The sequence below is a fragment of the Agelaius tricolor genome, unplaced genomic scaffold, assembly GCF_023055355.1.
Source record: "Agelaius tricolor isolate 1412-34295 unplaced genomic scaffold, bAgeTri1.0.p SCAF_2, whole genome shotgun sequence".
Classification (NCBI taxonomy): Eukaryota; Metazoa; Chordata; class Aves; order Passeriformes; family Icteridae; genus Agelaius; species Agelaius tricolor.
This window is the reverse complement of record NW_027269262.1, coordinates 63,262,526-63,280,020: the sequence shown is the minus strand read 5'-3', so window position 1 is coordinate 63,280,020 and position 17,495 is coordinate 63,262,526. Positions and strand designations below refer to the sequence as shown.

The 17,495-nt window shown below is 33.7% G+C and overlaps 1 protein-coding gene across 1 annotated transcript in view; it reads left to right on the top strand.

Moving 5' to 3' along the window:
- TRPA1 (transient receptor potential cation channel subfamily A member 1) overlaps positions 1 to 16,208 on the top strand; it is a 31,657-nt gene extending 15,449 nt beyond the window's left edge. The window contains 17 exon segments of the mRNA XM_071420973.1: positions 682 to 851; positions 952 to 1,116; positions 1,453 to 1,567; positions 2,784 to 2,950; positions 3,809 to 3,902; positions 4,832 to 4,891; positions 5,806 to 5,904; positions 6,699 to 6,769; positions 7,199 to 7,346; positions 8,021 to 8,110; positions 8,348 to 8,517; positions 10,601 to 10,730; positions 10,852 to 11,034; positions 11,975 to 12,043; positions 12,663 to 12,773; positions 13,250 to 13,347; positions 15,104 to 16,208. Coding sequence (XP_071277074.1) covers positions 682 to 851; positions 952 to 1,116; positions 1,453 to 1,567; positions 2,784 to 2,950; positions 3,809 to 3,902; positions 4,832 to 4,891; positions 5,806 to 5,904; positions 6,699 to 6,769; positions 7,199 to 7,346; positions 8,021 to 8,110; positions 8,348 to 8,517; positions 10,601 to 10,730; positions 10,852 to 11,034; positions 11,975 to 12,043; positions 12,663 to 12,773; positions 13,250 to 13,347; positions 15,104 to 15,335 — 2,172 coding nt within the window. The 3' untranslated portion in view covers positions 15,336 to 16,208.
- Positions 16,209 to 17,495: the final 1,287 nt, after the last annotated feature.

Here is a 17,495-nt window from a genome sequence, read left to right as displayed (position 1 = left end):
TTACAACATGTGATGAAATCTGTGAACACCTTTGATTGTTATTCAGAGTGGGTTTAACTTCCCTTTTCAGCAGATGTAGTGAATCTGTTTCAAAACAGTGATGATAACCTTCAGCATTGACTTTCTGATTATTGATCATATCAACAATTCAGAGAAATAAGTGGATAGGATGGTGGGAAGAGTTTTTTAGTTGCTTTAAGAAAGGTTGTAGAATAGTGTTAGACAAGGAGAATGGGGAAACGAAGATGAAAAACAGGAAATAAATCAACACTGTAAAACAGTGAACTGCTGGGTTTTGACAGTCAGAGGTTTTGCTACTGACTATAGGCTATAAGACTGCCTTTAGGTTTGGTACAAGCCTTCTGCTGCCAGCAGTGAGCATTGCATTGGAATGGCAGCAAAGAAGAATTTCCTTTATTGTGCTGTGAATGGGTTGCAGTGAGGATGCAGGATGGTAAACTCCTGTGCTCTTTAAAGAGTAGTCATTAGAAAAAATTGTGACCCACAAATCAGCAGATAAAAACAGTGCTCTTTGTTCCTAAATTTTATTTTATTTCTTATTTTTAGATACTGCTTTAGAGTATTAATGCTATTGTTGCAAGCTATTAGAAACTATGGAGCAGAAGAGACATAGATGTAATTCTGTGCTTTTGTTTTTGGGTACCTCTTGGGGGATAACAGATGGAGCATATTAAAAATCTTGTAGTGGATGAAGATAATGAAGGATGCACTCCATTGCATTATGCATGCAGACAAGGTGTGGCACTCTCTGTAAATAATTTACTCAGCCTCAACGTTTCCATCTACTCCAAGAGCAGGGACAAGAAGTCACCCTTACACTTTGCTGCCAGGTTAGTAGCACAGTCCAGGCCATGGAATCCATGCCTTGCCTTTCATCCCTGTGTCTCTGACATTAATTTCTGTGCATTAATTTCTGTGCATCTTGCAAAGCTATGGGCGCATCAATACTTGTCAACGACTTATCAGAGACATGAAAGACACAAGGCTTTTGAATGAAGGTGATAAGAAGGGAATGACTCCCCTTCACTTGGCAGCCCAGAATGGTCATGAGAAGGTAGTTCAGTTTCTTCTGAAGAGAGGGGCTCTCTTCCTCTGGTAAGTATACAGATTTTCATTCATTAAGTCAAAAAAAAACCCTATCCCCCTATGTTTTATGTTCATGTGCTGGGAAGTTAATGCAATATAAATATAAGTACATTATATTAAAATAATTATTATATTCATATAGGCAAATACAAACATGCAGTATAAGATCATGGTTATAAAATACTTGTAAGTCAGAGACTAGCTAGCTGTAAAACCAAGGCTTCTAATGCTAGGGGAACTGAGGTTTCTCTAAATCCAGCTGAGAGAAGATTCATTTACATTCACTTTAAATTTATAAAAAGCTTTTTTATTTATAATTTCTAATTTTATACCATTGCATGTAAGTGATTATAAAGGCTGGACAGCCCTGCACCATGCTGCCTTTGGAGGATACACTCGCACAATGCAGATAATTTTGGATACTAATGTGAAGTGTACTGACAGAGTGGATGAAGAAGGGGTATGTGTTAACATTATTTGTTTCTTGTCTGCTGTTACTTCTAGAAGAAATGTCAGGGCTAGGCTATTGGTAGTTTTCCACTGTGCATTACATGTGTAATATTTTATTTCCTGTGGCAGACTCAGCGATAAAAGATTTCTTGGATAAATATATGATTGCTGAAATTTTTATCCAATTCTTTTAAGCGGGAGATAAGAAAGATTCAAATATTCTAATAGAAGACATGAAACACTGAATGTATTAGACATGTTCCTCTTGCCCCCTATACAATGCAAGAATATTTTAGCAATGTAGTACAAACACTGCTAATGCAAATTTAAAGAACTTACACAGATGCGAAAAAATCTGGTATCAACTATAGCTCATTAACATGTTGTTTGAAATCCACTGCACAGTGATGTCCAACAAAAACAGCACCTGTCTTGCTCTGGAGATTGGACAGATGTAGTGTGTTTTAGGTCAAGACAGAATCCCTTTCAAGGATTGAAGGCCTCTTGTATGAACCTGTCCCATCAGAAATACAGGGTGACCATTTTAAAGAACTCTTTAATTCCCAACACAGAAGCTGTTGCGAATTTCTCTGAGAACTGGTGTTGAAAATGTTTAAAGTACTAGATTAGAAACAAATCTTGACTATAAATTTATGAGAAGCCTTAACTTCAATTCATGAGAAGTCCTTAATTTCAATTGGAAAAATCTGTGTGCAGATTCTGTGCTCAGAAGACTCTCAAATGTCAGTTTTAGTGTATCTTTATTCCTAAACCACTGATTCCTTTACTTTTACAAAAAATCTAAAGAAAAAATACATATTCCACTTACAAAATTGCACTCTCAAATTTTCTTGTAGATTTTTTTTGTATGAGCACATCTGGATATGATTGGATGCTTCTCTTGTTGATTATCAAATAAGGTGTTCTGTGTCTGTAGATGCCATGATTTTTACCTCTTTGTGACTTGAAGTTCATTAATTACAAAACTAAAAGATATTGATGATCTTACCTTTAGTGAGTTTCCTCTTCAGATTTTGCCCTAGTGTAGCTGTAGACATAAAGAACATGTCTGTAATCTCTGTCAGAATCTGACAATATTCCAGTGTTTTGTGTTGCTAGTGAAAGCATTCAAGACTTGCAGCTGAGAAAAGCATGTGGCTTTTCAATGTGGGACAGCACTGAAATGTACTTTTTTAAACTTACTCATGTACTGCTTGTCTGCACAGAACACAGCTTTGCACTTGGCTGCACGAGAAGGACATGCAAAAGCAGTGAGGTTACTTCTTGACTATGGTGCAAAAATTCTGTTCAACAAAGCAGTGGCTTCTTTTTTCCATGAAGCAATACACAATAGGAGAAAAGATGTGGTGTCTGCTGTCATTTTGCACAAAAGGTAAAGCATAGAGAAAATGCTTCTTGAATTTTTTTGCCCTTGTGTTTTGTTTTCGTTTTCTTAAATGAGATTAAGTTCTGAAAAACTGTTGTTTAATAAGTAAAACTGAGTACTTATTTTACAGTTCCAGAGGTTATGTTCTGTTCTAATCAGCACAAATAAAAAATGGCATAATTGTAATGGACATCATATATATGGCAAGTTGCTTTTCATATTACATTGAGTATTTGGATTCTGTGTGTAAAAGACATGTAGAAGCCATCAGAAATAATTTTGACCTTTCACATAATGCTTTAATGCCTATAAAATATTAGTATGGATGTGAATACAATGGAAATCATTCAAGAGATTTAATGTAAAATCATGCTTTTTAATGTTGCAAATATTTTAAAATGTAGCATTTCAACTGCAGTTTAGAATATTTTAGGTTAAGGCATAGGGAAGCCCCACTTTTGGAAAAAGCAATGCACCATTGCCTAATGATGACATCTTTTGGTAAGAGTTACAGGAATACTGACAGGATTTCACTGTATTTATTATTATTTGTGTAATTTTGTAACCCAAGATTCCAAAGTTCGTTCCAGTTTCATATTTTTTTAGGAGGCCTTAGCATAATTGAAACATTTCTGTTTAATTGATAACAGAATTTAACATGAATCATTCTTACAGAAGTGTCCAGAATATTACTCAGCTACTCCCCAGACAGCTTCGTTTCCATTTAATAGTGCATAAAATTAGCACATTATATATTATGCTTTTCAATATCTTAAATGAAACTCAAATAATCTAAAAGTAGTTAATTCAAAGCAGATTTAATTAATTAATTAATTTTCTATTATCTGAAATAATTTTTTGCAGATGGGAAGAAGCTGTTGTGACTTTCTCTCACTCTTCCAGTGCCAATAAGTGTCCTTTGCTGGAAATGGTTGAGTATCTTCCTGATTCATTTAAAGTAAGTTTTCTGCACATGTTAAAGAAATGACTTCACAAAATAACCTTTGTTGTACTGCATTCATTCTTCTGCTTGCTGTGCTCTCTAATACGTATTATTATAAAATAGAAATAAGTTCACAAAATTATTTAATAGTATTTTAGTGATAGTTTGTCCAATTTAAGTTCTGTATTAGAAAAGTTCCTAGCTTCCTGAGATCAATGGATTTATAAAAGTAACATAAAAATTATGTATAGATGGAATGAGAGTCATAAGTGAGTTGGGTTCATCTGAGATATTTTCACTCTCTTAGCTAACTGCTAAATGACACAGCAGAAATGATTTTTAATTAAAATAGCAAGTGGTACATACATATATCACTGAGGGGGTATTGGGGACAGGCAAAGGTGTTACAGAGACTCTATCATCAGAAGGCATGAAAAGGCACTTTATTATTAAAATCTGTAGTTCTTATAGAAACAAGGGTGGACCTAAGACCTGGCTGGCTTTTAGGAATCTTCTCTCACACTATTGGTGAACTATGGATGGCACACTCTGGAGAGCTAAATCTATAAACAATGGTTACAGAAAGAGAGATAATAGTTGTTTGAATTCTTTCCTCTAATTTTCCCACAGCTTCTAAAATCTTGGGAGAACTATGTCTCTCTCTGTTCAGAGGATATGTGATTACTACATAGGTATTCATAAACTATTCACACTTCATACTGGTAAACTGGCATATAGCCTTGTAAACTGCATTTACATTTAACTCATACATGAAAACTCTGAAATTTTACGTCTTCAAAGCATACATCATAAAATCTGACTGAGTCATCACTTCTGTTAGCTGATCGTTGTATTTGACAGTCATTTTCTTCTGGTCTAAACATATTCTTTCTGTTGAATATTGCCTATTTTACCTTAATTTACTTTTCTGTTCCTCTGCAAAGCTGGTGTTGGACAACTGCATAATTGAGTCTTCAGAGGAGAAGACAAGTCGAGACTTCTATGTAAGTAGAAAAAGTCTGGGAAAGTACAAAACACATATATTTTAATGAACATGTCAAGCTCATATATATATAAGGTACTGTTGTAGATGAATCTCAGATCTAAACACAGACCATAGGAGACAGATTTTATCCTTTGGACTGTAAATAGTTTGAAGTTCAGTTTCTGTAATCTTCATGCTTACATATTTTAATAAGTGTGACATTAAACTTCTACAATCCATAATCTATCTTTGCTGTGATAATTTTTTCAATCAAGCTGGGTATCAGAGGTTATGGCTATTTCAAAATAGCAGTGAGAGAAGACATGCAATATCTATTTATAAATATTGAAAGTATATTTACAATAAGTAGTGCAATTGTCATCCATGATTTAGAGTTCAACATGTTTCTTTGTTTTGTAAATACCTGTCCCAAAATCTTAAGCAGTAGAGTGTTTTTAATGCCAGGGAGACATGAATGTTCTCTAGTTATGTTACCTTTGAAACCATATTGAAAACCACCTTATCAATGATTATATTGGATTGTGTCCACATCGTTAACAGAAAACTTGCAAATTTTTTGCTACTGTGCATTTTCTTTATATTATATTATCAAAGCCATATAACTTTTAAAGACAAGCTTTTCTTTAAAGTTGTCATTAAAAAAATCATGGTTATGAAAATGACCTTTCTTAATTGTAACATTTTAGCAAGAAATGTGCACTTTTTATTTTAAAATTCAAAATGGCTGTTCATTTAAACACCTTGCACTCACAGATGTGTATCTTGATGGCATGTGTTCAGCTAACAATGAATATACATCTTGATTCTGACTACCTTGACACAATATGCTCTCTAAAAGACAGACTTTTTGTATTAAGAACATTATCTGAGATAATAATTTGCATTATATTTAACTTCTGGTGTATTATATAGATTGAATACAACTTCAGATATCTTCAGTGTCCCTTGACACTTAACAAGAAAGTAAAGGATGGTGAAGATATTTTCTATGAACCACTCACCACTTTAAATGTAAGTTTTACTCTGACATCATTGCCTGCTGTCTTGGTTTAGATAAAATGAAGAGGCTTGAATTTTTCATCATAATGTTTCTTCTCCAAAGCCTGTAACTCTGTATATTAAAAGTATATTGAAATTAGGTTCTAAGTAATAAATAAAATTTCTTTAAGTTTAGATAAAACTGTGAATGCTCAAGATATTGTGCTGTACGTGCAGGTAGTACATCAAAGAAAACCACACTCCAGTCATTGTAGTGACATGCACTGGAATGTAAGGCACTAAAAAACTTGACAGGCTGATTTGTTTCATATGGTAATTGCAAAATATTTATAATATGAAACAAATTTGCTAGTTTTTTGCATTGTCAATCTGTTCTCTCATTCTTTGTCAGAAAATGTCTATATAACAAACTTTCTGGCTTAATATATTTACTTTTTGGAATTCCTATTGGTTGTTATACTGTCTAATAATAAATAAATAAATAAATAAATAAATAAATATTTTTCTCATTAAATGTAAAACTTGGTCTCACAGGTGTAGTTGAAAATAGTCTGTATAATTTTTGAAGCTTGAAATAGACTAACAGAGCCCCAGCAGAGAAGCTGAATGCCTTAGCAGGCAGAGAAGGCAAGACAGTGATGGGTTTGGGCCAGAGTGCTTAATCAAAAGAACTTTGCAATATCTTACACACATTTTTGTTTTCATTGGGCTAATAATCAGGTAAAAAAGGTGACCTAGCCAGTTTTGTAAGCACTTTGCTGGCCCAGATGAATTGAGTGTGACCCTTCTGTATTTGTGTTTTGCAGGCCATGGTGCGCCACAATCGCATGGAGCTACTCAGTCATCCTGTGTGCAAAGAATATTTGCTTATGAAATGGTTGGTCTATTTTAGTGGATATAAAATATAATACTGCATGTCAAGATAAAGACTATTTTGCCTGGAAGATGTTTATTAAAATGTGCATGCTTATAGAGCTGACTGGGCAAATGTCTTTTCCATAAAATACCACTTAGTATTTAGTAAATTTTTTTTTATATTTACAAAAAAGGCAGCTACTATCTTTGTTTACTCTTTGTTATAAAATATATAATAAGGTTGCCAAGTAAAAGTGAAAGGAACATTATTTCAGAGTGGCAAATACATTTTTGTCCACATAAGTGATGAACACATTCATCACAAAGGGACATTTCAAGAAATGTTTATTTCCTTATCTTGAAGACTGTTAAATTTGTTATTGACTGTTAAATTTGAATGCATGCTCTTCTAAATTTGAAGTGTTGTAACTTTAACATTCTCCCTTTCAAGGATGGCCTATGGGTTTCGAGCACATTTAATGAATTTAGGCATATATTCTCTTGGTCTCATCCCACTGACTCTTCTGGTCACTCACATACAACCAGGAAGACCTTTGAATGGAACAGAGCTCTATGAAGCAAGACCATTAGAATATGAGGTACCTTTATTAGTAGTTACAATCTGTTTAGGATTTTTACAGCAAAAAGATACGATTACTTAAATAATGTCTAGATTAATTTATGATCTAGCAATTCTATGGAGTAAAATTGAAGTATATATTTCTAAGCATTCAGTAGCAACCTCTGCTGACAGATAATTTTCAGTTTAGATAATTTTCAGTTCTCATTTCTTATTTTTTTCTGAGAAATTTATATTTGGTACATGGTTACTTCAGTTTTTTCCCTGAAGTGAATAATATTTTTTTCATATTGAAGAAAAAATATTCATATGAGAGAAAAAGCATAGAACTGAAACAGGAACTCAGAAAGCATATGCTAGTAGAAATATGAAATAAAGTAAACTCAAGGGATATCAAAGGTTCATGAAGATATCCTGATGTAAGAAAAAATGATGAGATCACATATACAGCTCAACCCAGAACCTGGATTTCACAATAAATATTAATTAAACAGAATATAGATAGTAATAAGTATATGATAAAAGCTAACAGGCAATATAATATATATATAATAGGTAGAGATCAAATGATTCCTTTAATAATTTCTAATTTAATAATTTAATAATTCTAATTAATAATTATTAATTATTAAATTAAATAATAATTTAATTTAATAATTTCTAATTTCTTTTGTGCTCTGATTTTTATTGCAGGACTCATACTTCACAAGGGTGTGTATGTGTTTAGTTTTAATTATGAGTTTACTGGGCATCTGCAAAGAAATATTTCAGCTGATTCAGCAGGTTAGTACACAGAGAAATAACATTAATCAGACAGTGTACTTGCATGGCAGTTTGTATGATATTGGAATTAATCTGGTTTTTTTCTGATTAGAAGTCAAATGTCAAGTTATACTTTTTAAATTATATATATATAATGATTAAAACTGATTTTAAATAGTGAATTTACATAGTGTATTGAACTCGGTCTTTTAATGATGGATGACTTGTAAATATTAACCTTTCTCTCTTAAATCCTAGAAATTGAAATATTTGTTGGATTACTCCAATCTACTGGACTGGACCATTTATACTACAAGCATAATTTTTGTGTCTTCTTTATTTATTAATACGCCAGCTCATTTGCAGTGGGAATGTGGAGCAATTGCTGTGTACTTGTCTTGGATGAACTTCTTGCTTTATCTTCAACGGTAAAAATTTTTACAGGCTTTACAATAAAATATTTTAATATTTTCAGATGTGACAGATCAAAGTTGAGAGACCCATTTTGTATTTTTATTTTTTTGAAACTATAGAAATTTCCAGATTAGGACCATAGGAATTTTTTATCTCTGATGAACTGTAGAGTCATTTTCAGTGTTTTTCATGTAGAGCATCATAACATATGTTATAGCAACTACAGAAATAACAGTACTTACTTTAATGTTAATTAAGCACAGCCATGCTGAATTTTATCATTTTTAAAATCATCTTTCACTACACTGTATAGACTTTGTCTTTAAAAGAACCCAGAAGGATAAGAATGATGAATGGCATAAGGAAGTCAGGTTTTATGAGTAATACCTGGGAGAAGGTAAATTCCTTTATCATTTCCCATATTAAATGACATGTCTGACTTTATGCCGTAGTGTCCTGTAAAAGAATTGCAATTGATGGAATTGTAAATTTCTTGAGTTGACATCATGTCTGTTTATTGCCCTTAATTATCTTAAATCTTGTCACTGGTACAATAGTGTCCAAGAGTTATGAACTGCAGGAGATCTGGGTGGAGGAAAAAAATAGTGTGGGTGTAGTGCTTAAGACTAATAAATTACACACATTTGTGTCTGAGCAGGACTGCATGTGGTAACACTGCATAAATGTTTTTCCAATTCAATTCAAATAAATTCAATTATTGTATATATGCACTAATCATCCCCATGAACTCTTGCAGACAGACAAACACAACATTTGCTGATTAATTTCAGGGTTGTTTTACTGTGGTAGGGATGTTTAAGGACACAGTTTGTGAGCAGAGTTAATGTCAAAGAGAGGACCTTTATGGTCTGGCCTCTGCTGCAAACCTGGTCCCCACTCCCCCAGCCCCGTGTCTGATCTCAGGTGACCAATGAATGGGTGTGTCCTGTCTGCTCCAGGCAAAACGGGGGTTGAGCCTAAACAGGACAAAGTAAACAGATGATTGCACAACTTTTTTCCTGCTGTTGGATGAAATTCCTTCCTGGCCTGACTGTTATTTCAAATGTGTTGTAGTAGAGCTCTACACATAATTTTCCCAACTCATTCAGGCTCTTTTCCCAAAGCAACGTGTGATTCCATTGACTTCAGCTGAATTTTGCCTAATAAATGCCTTATAAGTACGAGAAGATTGGGTTTGCTCTATTTCCAGCTTGACCTTTTCAGTCTTGCACATAATGTTTCAGAGTGAAAGATACCTACGGGGATTTTCACAGTTACTACTGTGAGCTTAAAAAATCTCTTGGTCCCTGGATTTGAGAGAGGACATAAATTCACAAGTTTATGTTTGAAAGAAAAATAGTTTAATCTGCTTTATGGTAATTCCTGTTTTGATATTTTGTTTTTGTGTTAACCAAGAATAGGAGAGGCTTGCCAACAACAGATTGTTGTTGGAAACACAGGTGTCTTAAAATTATGCTATTCTCCTTCTCTTCCTGAGCAGTGTGTTTCTTTTTGTTTGTTTGTTTTCCATTCTTTGTATTACACTAAAACTACATAATGTTTCCCATCTTGTAAAAAGTGCAATCTTTTAAATCAGGCATGTGGCTGCTGCATAGATTATGGTGCCAGTTGTCCCTTGTTCTGGTTGCTACTTTGTTCTGAGAAGCAGAAAAAAGTTGGATAGCTTGCTTATGTTTTTATTCTGAATGCAGCAGTGGTACAATACTCCCTATGCCTATGGAGGGAATAGATGTCATCCATGAAAAATGCTATCTTGAAAATTGTTCTTGTGCATTAAAATGTAAGATTATGCAGTTCAGAGTTGCTGTGTGTAGGATCACTTGCACTCTTTTGGATGTGAAAGTAGAGCAGGTTTGTTACCATCACAGTATCTCTCAGAGAGGCAGTGTCTCTTTCCACAGAAGAAAATCAGTGTTACTTACTGCCTTACAGAAATAACTGAAAGGGACTCAAACTTCAGTATTTAATGGTTTAGGGGTAGACTTGGTAGTGCTAGATTAATGGTTGGAGTTGATTATCTTAGAAGTCTTTTCCAAATTAAGTGATTCTATGTCTTTTTGTTCACTTATTGCCTAGATTTGAGAACTATGGAATCTACGTTGTGATGTTCTGGGAAATTTTGAGGACTTTGATTCGGATTGCTGTGGTTTTCTTTTTCCTGATACTGGCCTTTGGGCTGAGTTTCTTTGTCCTTTTGGGTTCACAGGTTAGTTCAATAGTTAAGTTTTTATCATTTTAAATATTATCTTTGACTAAAGCATCTCAAGACTTTATTTACAAATTTCATCAGTTGGGTTTTTTCTTTATTTTGATGTTTCTTTTTGCAGCAAACCTACAGCACACCTCTGCTTTCTGTAATGAAGACATTTGCAATGATGCTGGGAGACATTAATTACCACGATGCATTCCTGGATCCTTTACTAAGCAGTGAATTGCCATATCCATTCCTGAGCTACACAGTTCTCATTATATTTACCTTGCTTATTCCAATCCTTCTTATGAACTTACTAGTAAGTAAAAGTTATTTATTAATATACAAAAGTGGTTAAACACTTTTAAACAATTAAACAGTTCTAGTGTATAGAATTACTTCAGTAAATGACAGCCACTCATAATTTAACAGATATTTTCAGTAACATATTAAAATGACCCCGCTCTCTGCACTTGTTTTCCATCCAGTGTTTTCCCATCTATTTTCCCACACCTCACTCCTGCAGGAGGACTTTGTATATATTTAGGTAATAACTTTGATGGGATTTGAATTGGAGCTGCAATGTATTATTCTGAGGTCTTGATAAAGAAAATTGAGGAACAATGATTTTTGTTCAATCCCTTGTTGTATCATAACCTAACACTAACAATAATTTAAATTATAAAAATAAAGCCCAAAAAGCCCAAATTCAAATCTCCACTGCACACAAAACAGCAATCAGAAGTAGTGATAGAACTAACTAACAAACCTGACCTGAAAGTTAAGAATCAGAAAACACAATAATGGTGGAAAGGGGAGAAAATATGTAATATATCTTCAGACATGTTCCATTGAATATAATTTTTATTTAGGAAATCACATTTTCACTTGAACTGGGCAATAAAAGTCAAAAACCTCATGTTTTTTAAACTTGTTTATTGCAGCCATGATTCTACTTAATCAAGAGATCAATATCTTGGTTTCTTAATATTCCAGCAGCAATGAAGAATGTAAAAGAAGGGATGTTATTCTTGGCAAAAGTAGCACTTCAGTGCCTTACCAACAGAGTGTTGTCAGTAAAAACACTCTCTACATTTATTGATACGTATTTTACAAATATACAAAAAATATTTCCAAATTCAAGTGAAAAAATAATTTAACTCTCTAGAATATTTTCTTTTTTTAAGTGTAAATGAGAAATACAGTTGAAATCACAGACTATGAAAAAGTAGATCATGAACTATTTCTCTTTCTTCTAGATTGGTTTGGCTGTTGGTGACATTGCTGAAGTACAAAAATATGCTGCACTCAAAAGGATTGCAATGCAGGTGAGTAACAGACAATGAAAGCATCCAATGCTGGAAGTACATATCATTGCTAGAACACCTTTTAGATAATTAGTTGATTTGTCATCACATTCCCAACTATCTTAGGAAATCTGTAAAGCAAATTGGTGAACATGGCATCTTATCCTGAATCTCATTTTCACTCATATGAGTCATTGCCAAGGAAGTGTACAAGAAAATGCATATTTAAGGAATTTTTCAACCACCAGTTCAAGCAATTCTGAGTTTTTACAAAACCAGAATCTCAAAATCAGTTACTGCAAAGCCTGAAATTGCAGTTTTCTTTTAGTAGAGAACCTATGCAGTGGAACGAAGGTACACAAAAATCAAAAGGATACCAAATTCATTCTGCTGTACTAAGTTCTCATTAGTAAAAAGCGTGCACATCTGTGTGGAGAAATTAATTCTGCTAAGATACTCAGTACTGGTTATAACAATGTATTTTTAGTGTCTGGGCTGGACTATTCAGATATTATACCACTGTTTGCAGTGTGGGGTAGTACTAGTGAATTGAATATAATGGCTTGATGGTTATTTTCACCTATAATGTGTATTTATCTTAAGACAACATATCTCATTCTAAATGCAAAACCACATTTAGGTTAATCTTCATACCAACTTAGAGAAGAAGCTGCCATTTTGGTTCTTAAGTCGGGTGGACCAGGAATCAATCACTGTATATCCCAACAGGCCAAGATACTGTGGATTTATGGTAAGATGGTGAATATTAGATAGAAGGATTCTTACCAAAAGGGGAGGTGATTGAATTTGTACACACATTGCTAAGGACATTGTGTTATTAACTGACATCAAGGGAATTGTGATTAGACCTTGACTAAAGTCAGTGGAAATGATAAATCAGTTTGAGTGCAGCTGTATTCAGATAAAATTAGTGTTTGAGTACTCAGTGCACTGTAACTTTATTAAGTAAGTCAAGCTACAAAAGATGTTCAGATAAAAACTAGAATTACTCCCTTTTGGCTTTTCTTCTTTCATTTGAGCTGTTGTTGATAGACTGAATTTTCTTATAAAACAAACGTTTTAATATATAAGCAAATAACATCATAACAGAAAATATTTTCAATGTTTACACTGTGTGAACTATGTTCACATATTTAATCTGTTCACATATTTATTCTGTTGTCAGACTATAGGATCTATTTAAGTTTGATTCCATGTTTCGTTTAGAGCGTGTTCCAGTATTGCTTTGGGTATGAGGACTCTACCACATATGCACAGAGCCCTGATACTACACTAGAATTGGAAGTTCTGAAGCAGAAATACAGGTATTTTTGTGATATTTTACAGTTGTAAAAATAAGTAGAACCAAAATTACAAATATACTCCTATTTTTAAAGGTATTTTAAAGCTCCGTACTGTATCTAAAAAGTAAAATTCTGTGTCCCCAGCCCAAACCAGCACAGCTTGTTGCTCATTAAAGTAATTGGAAGTAATGGAGAAGATGGATTTTCATTTTAGAGAGTTACAAATGGAAGTTTTCAAGGGTTATTCACAACTCCCAAGTGATGTAATTCCAGTTGGTTTGCAAGTATACACAATCTGTTACTGACTTTTTACTGGGTAAATCAGATTCAGATTGTTTCCCCAAAAACTGATTGGTATTGATTCTCTCTTGAACAAAGCATGTTTCCCAAAGCCTTGGAAGGAATTCTTTGTACTTTCTTGATTTACTTGTAATACCAACATATCCATAAGAAAGGTTTCAAAAAAGTTTTCTGTGAATGTACAACCAGAAAAATATATTCTCACTCAGTCTCCCTTTCCCCTGACTTGTTTTCTCTCCATTTTTTTCCTTTCCCTTTTTTTTAAATCTACCAAATTTTTGTCTGCCTGCACAGAATCAGATTGGCTATTTTTTTTTTTTGCATGAAAGACTCATCGAGAGTTGAAGCATGGTGAGACTACACCCTACAGATATAGGCAAATCATGAACTTTCTTCAAATACATACTATATCATTATAATATAAAACAGCATAAAACAGACTCTTCCTTGGTTGGGATTTTTTTCCCTACAGAGAAGGAAGAAAACAATAATTTTATAAAATTATTTGCAATAGAGTAACTTGTGACCTTATCATTATGGAAAGTCATATTTAGTACTCTGAGAATATTGACTGAAAGCTCTTACTACGTTACCAGTGTGTTTTTATCAGAGTTCAAAACTGAGTTCAGTTACTACTGAAGTTAGTGTCAGTGCTGGGTGTATGTAATTTTGCATTTTGGTTTGGGGCAGGGTTTTCTTTTGCTTTGCATTTTATTACTTGTGATTTTCACATATTTTAAGATGTATTACCATTTCTTGTTAAAAAAAAAAAAAAAAACAACAAAAAACCTCACTATATCTAAAGCCCCTCAATTGTTCTTCACAAAGAACCTTTTCAGTCACACCAGATTTCTTGTTGTAATTTTGTGAGTCTAGACATTCAGAAAAGTAGATTTTCAAAATGCCTCTTTGGTAGTTTTATAAAGACAGTTTCTAGTCACAATTTCCATTTATTTCTCTGTTTCCTTAAAGATAACAGATACTGTGTTCTGTATGTGTGATGTTAACTTAGTTTAACTACTTAATTGCATCAATTGCACTTCGGATAGCACTTTGAAAAAGCTCAGTAAGTGACTCATCAGTATTTCTCATATGCTGTAAAAGTGGTTGTGAATTACACCTAATGTTTTTGGTTGCTGGCCTTTTTCTTACCAGACAATGAAATAGGTTAATAGGAAAAACTTTTGATAGAGCAGTCAACAACTTTATTTTAAGAGTGAAGTTGCTTCTATCTTAACTATATATTAAGTTATTTTCACAAGAACCAGAGATTTGTTCTTTAATCCTATTTCCTGTAACATGGAGAAGTACTTCAGCTTAAAGAATTAAATGTATTCTAAATAATAGTCTTTGTTAGCAGAAGGGTTTAGTTAAGTACTGTCAGAAGGGTGAAGTACTGTCAATTTTTGCATCTGTAATTTTAATGACTGAAATCAAATGACAAAGCCTGATGCATATTTGTTTGTTTGCTTTTTAGGCTCAAAGATATATCAACATTGTTGGAAAAGCAACATGACCTCATTAAACTGATTATCCAAAAAATGGAGATAGTATCAGAGGCTGAGGATGAAGACAGCAATGATTTATTTCAGCACAAATTTAGGAAAAGGCAGTTAGAGCACAAGAATAGCAAATGGGATACAGTGTTAAAAGCTGTTAAAACAAATGTGCCTAACCCAAGCACAGAAAAGAACAATAGCTTCTTCTAGACTTGGCTATGATATCATGTTATATTATCATTTTGTTCTACTTTAGGGTCACTTCTCTTATTGTCTTTGCATAATGTTAATGTGATACATCATGTACTCGAGTATAAAAAAAGGCCAGATCCAAAACCAGGATGCAGGTGCTCAAAACAGTATTTAAAGAGACTGGAGATGTCTACATCCAAAACTGTGATCCTAAAAGTGACTGGCTAATCAGGAAAGTGCCTAACTCAACAGAGGCCAGCCTTGCTGTCCTGGCTTCTGTCTAGATCTGTTCCTGGGTTTGGCCCTAGTACACTTAGGTCTGTATGTAATTACATTATTTCCTGTTACAAATATTTTTAGAATTTCTAAATTTTTAGAAATTAGATTCTAGTCATTTATTATTCAGGTGTTTGGAGAGAGCCAATGGGCTTTGTGTAGCTTAAAAAAAAAGTACAAAATTAATCTGACAGAGTGCATTGGAAGTTTTGCTGAGTAGGGACTGCAGGATCAGGCCTGAAAGGTAGGAAATAAAGGATCATGAAGTTGTAATGTTAGGGAAGAACTACGTTTTTTCTAGATAAGTGGAAGCAGTTCACAGTGAGATCATTTGTACTAGCATGCCTGTAGCAATGATAGAATGACATGTTTAGTATTAGACATTTACAGCTTGCTGTCCTTATACTGCTAATGTGATTTTGGCCTTCCTGATAACCTAAAACTGATCTTGCTACTTTTATCTGCACTTTGGTTTTATTATTCATTTACTGAATATTCAGTGCATTATGTAATATATGGTGATATATTAAATTTAGTAAACATTAATTAAAATGTGTTTAAGTACCTGAATATATTTGTTTCAAAACCAGTGCTAATAAACTAATTATGACTATGCATGGTTGTAAGGCTGTGTGGTCTGCTTTTGAATTCAGACATTTTCTTTAAGAACTTAGTATACATTAATTCTTCTCGCAAAACCCAATTATGATTCCTGTTTATTTAAAAAATACTCACTAGGAGGTAATTCACACTGTACAGAACTTATCCAGTCTTCAGAAAACGCTGGAAGCTGCACTGTTAATTAAATTAATGTGACTTGTGCCTTAAAATTGCCACAGGTGTTCAGTAGGCAAAATTCTTTCTCACCCAACTGCTCTATCCCAGCTTTGAGACTTGAAATCCTTGCCAGGTAAAACAGAGAAAGGAGGAGGCTGCTGGAGGAGCAGCTCTGCTCCAGGGCAGGCCCGTTGTGAAACAGTGAAACGGGAAGAGAGCATGTAAGCAGAGTCAGCAGAAAAAGTAAAAATGTATCTATAGTCTCTGAAATTGTTGTGGCTCCTAAATCAGATCAGTTTTTTCCTGTGAAAAAAATGTGCAGGTTTTCTGCACTGCTGTGCATCTGCAGCTCCCTCTGTCAGTAAAAAAATGGCCAGGTTCTCAGGATAAGGCCAAACTTGAAAAATGTAATAGCAATTTTAAATTCCTGGCAGTCTGTGCCATTAACACTAGATGGCAGTGAGTGATAGCATTTTTGGGTGAGTAAATGGGACCTAAATGCAGTGTTTTGAGTGAAGAACAGAAGTATGGTTACAGCAGGAACAAAGTAGTCAGCACTCATAGTTTTAAAGTCTAAGCCTTTCAAGCCTCTTTAAACAGAACTCTGAGACCTTTATATACAGCTGCCTCTCAGCTTTCCTGAGTGTTCACAATTTGAGAAAAGTTTTCTTTTCCAATTTTACATAGAAAGATAGAAATTATTTTATAATTAGAAAATATTACAACATTGAATTAATGACTTAGCTTTCTATGTAAATCATCAGAGTAATATTATTTAATTGTCATGTGATAGAACTATCTAATAGAGCCTTAGTACAAGAGATGTAGAGTTTAAGGAAAAGTACAAGTACAACTGGAATATGAATCATGATTAAAAATTTTTGTAGACTGAGCTGAGGATACTGAGCCATTTGAGCAATCTCTAGAAGCAATCCTGATAGAATCATTATGGTTGGAAAAGACCTCTAAGTAAGGTAAAGACCATTGAGTACAACCATTTACTTAACACTAAACCATGTCACTAGGCACCATATCTACATGTTTTTTAACTCTTCCACTGATAGTTATTTCATTTTCCTGGGCAGCCTGTTGCAATGCTTGACCACCCTCTCAGTGAAGGAATTT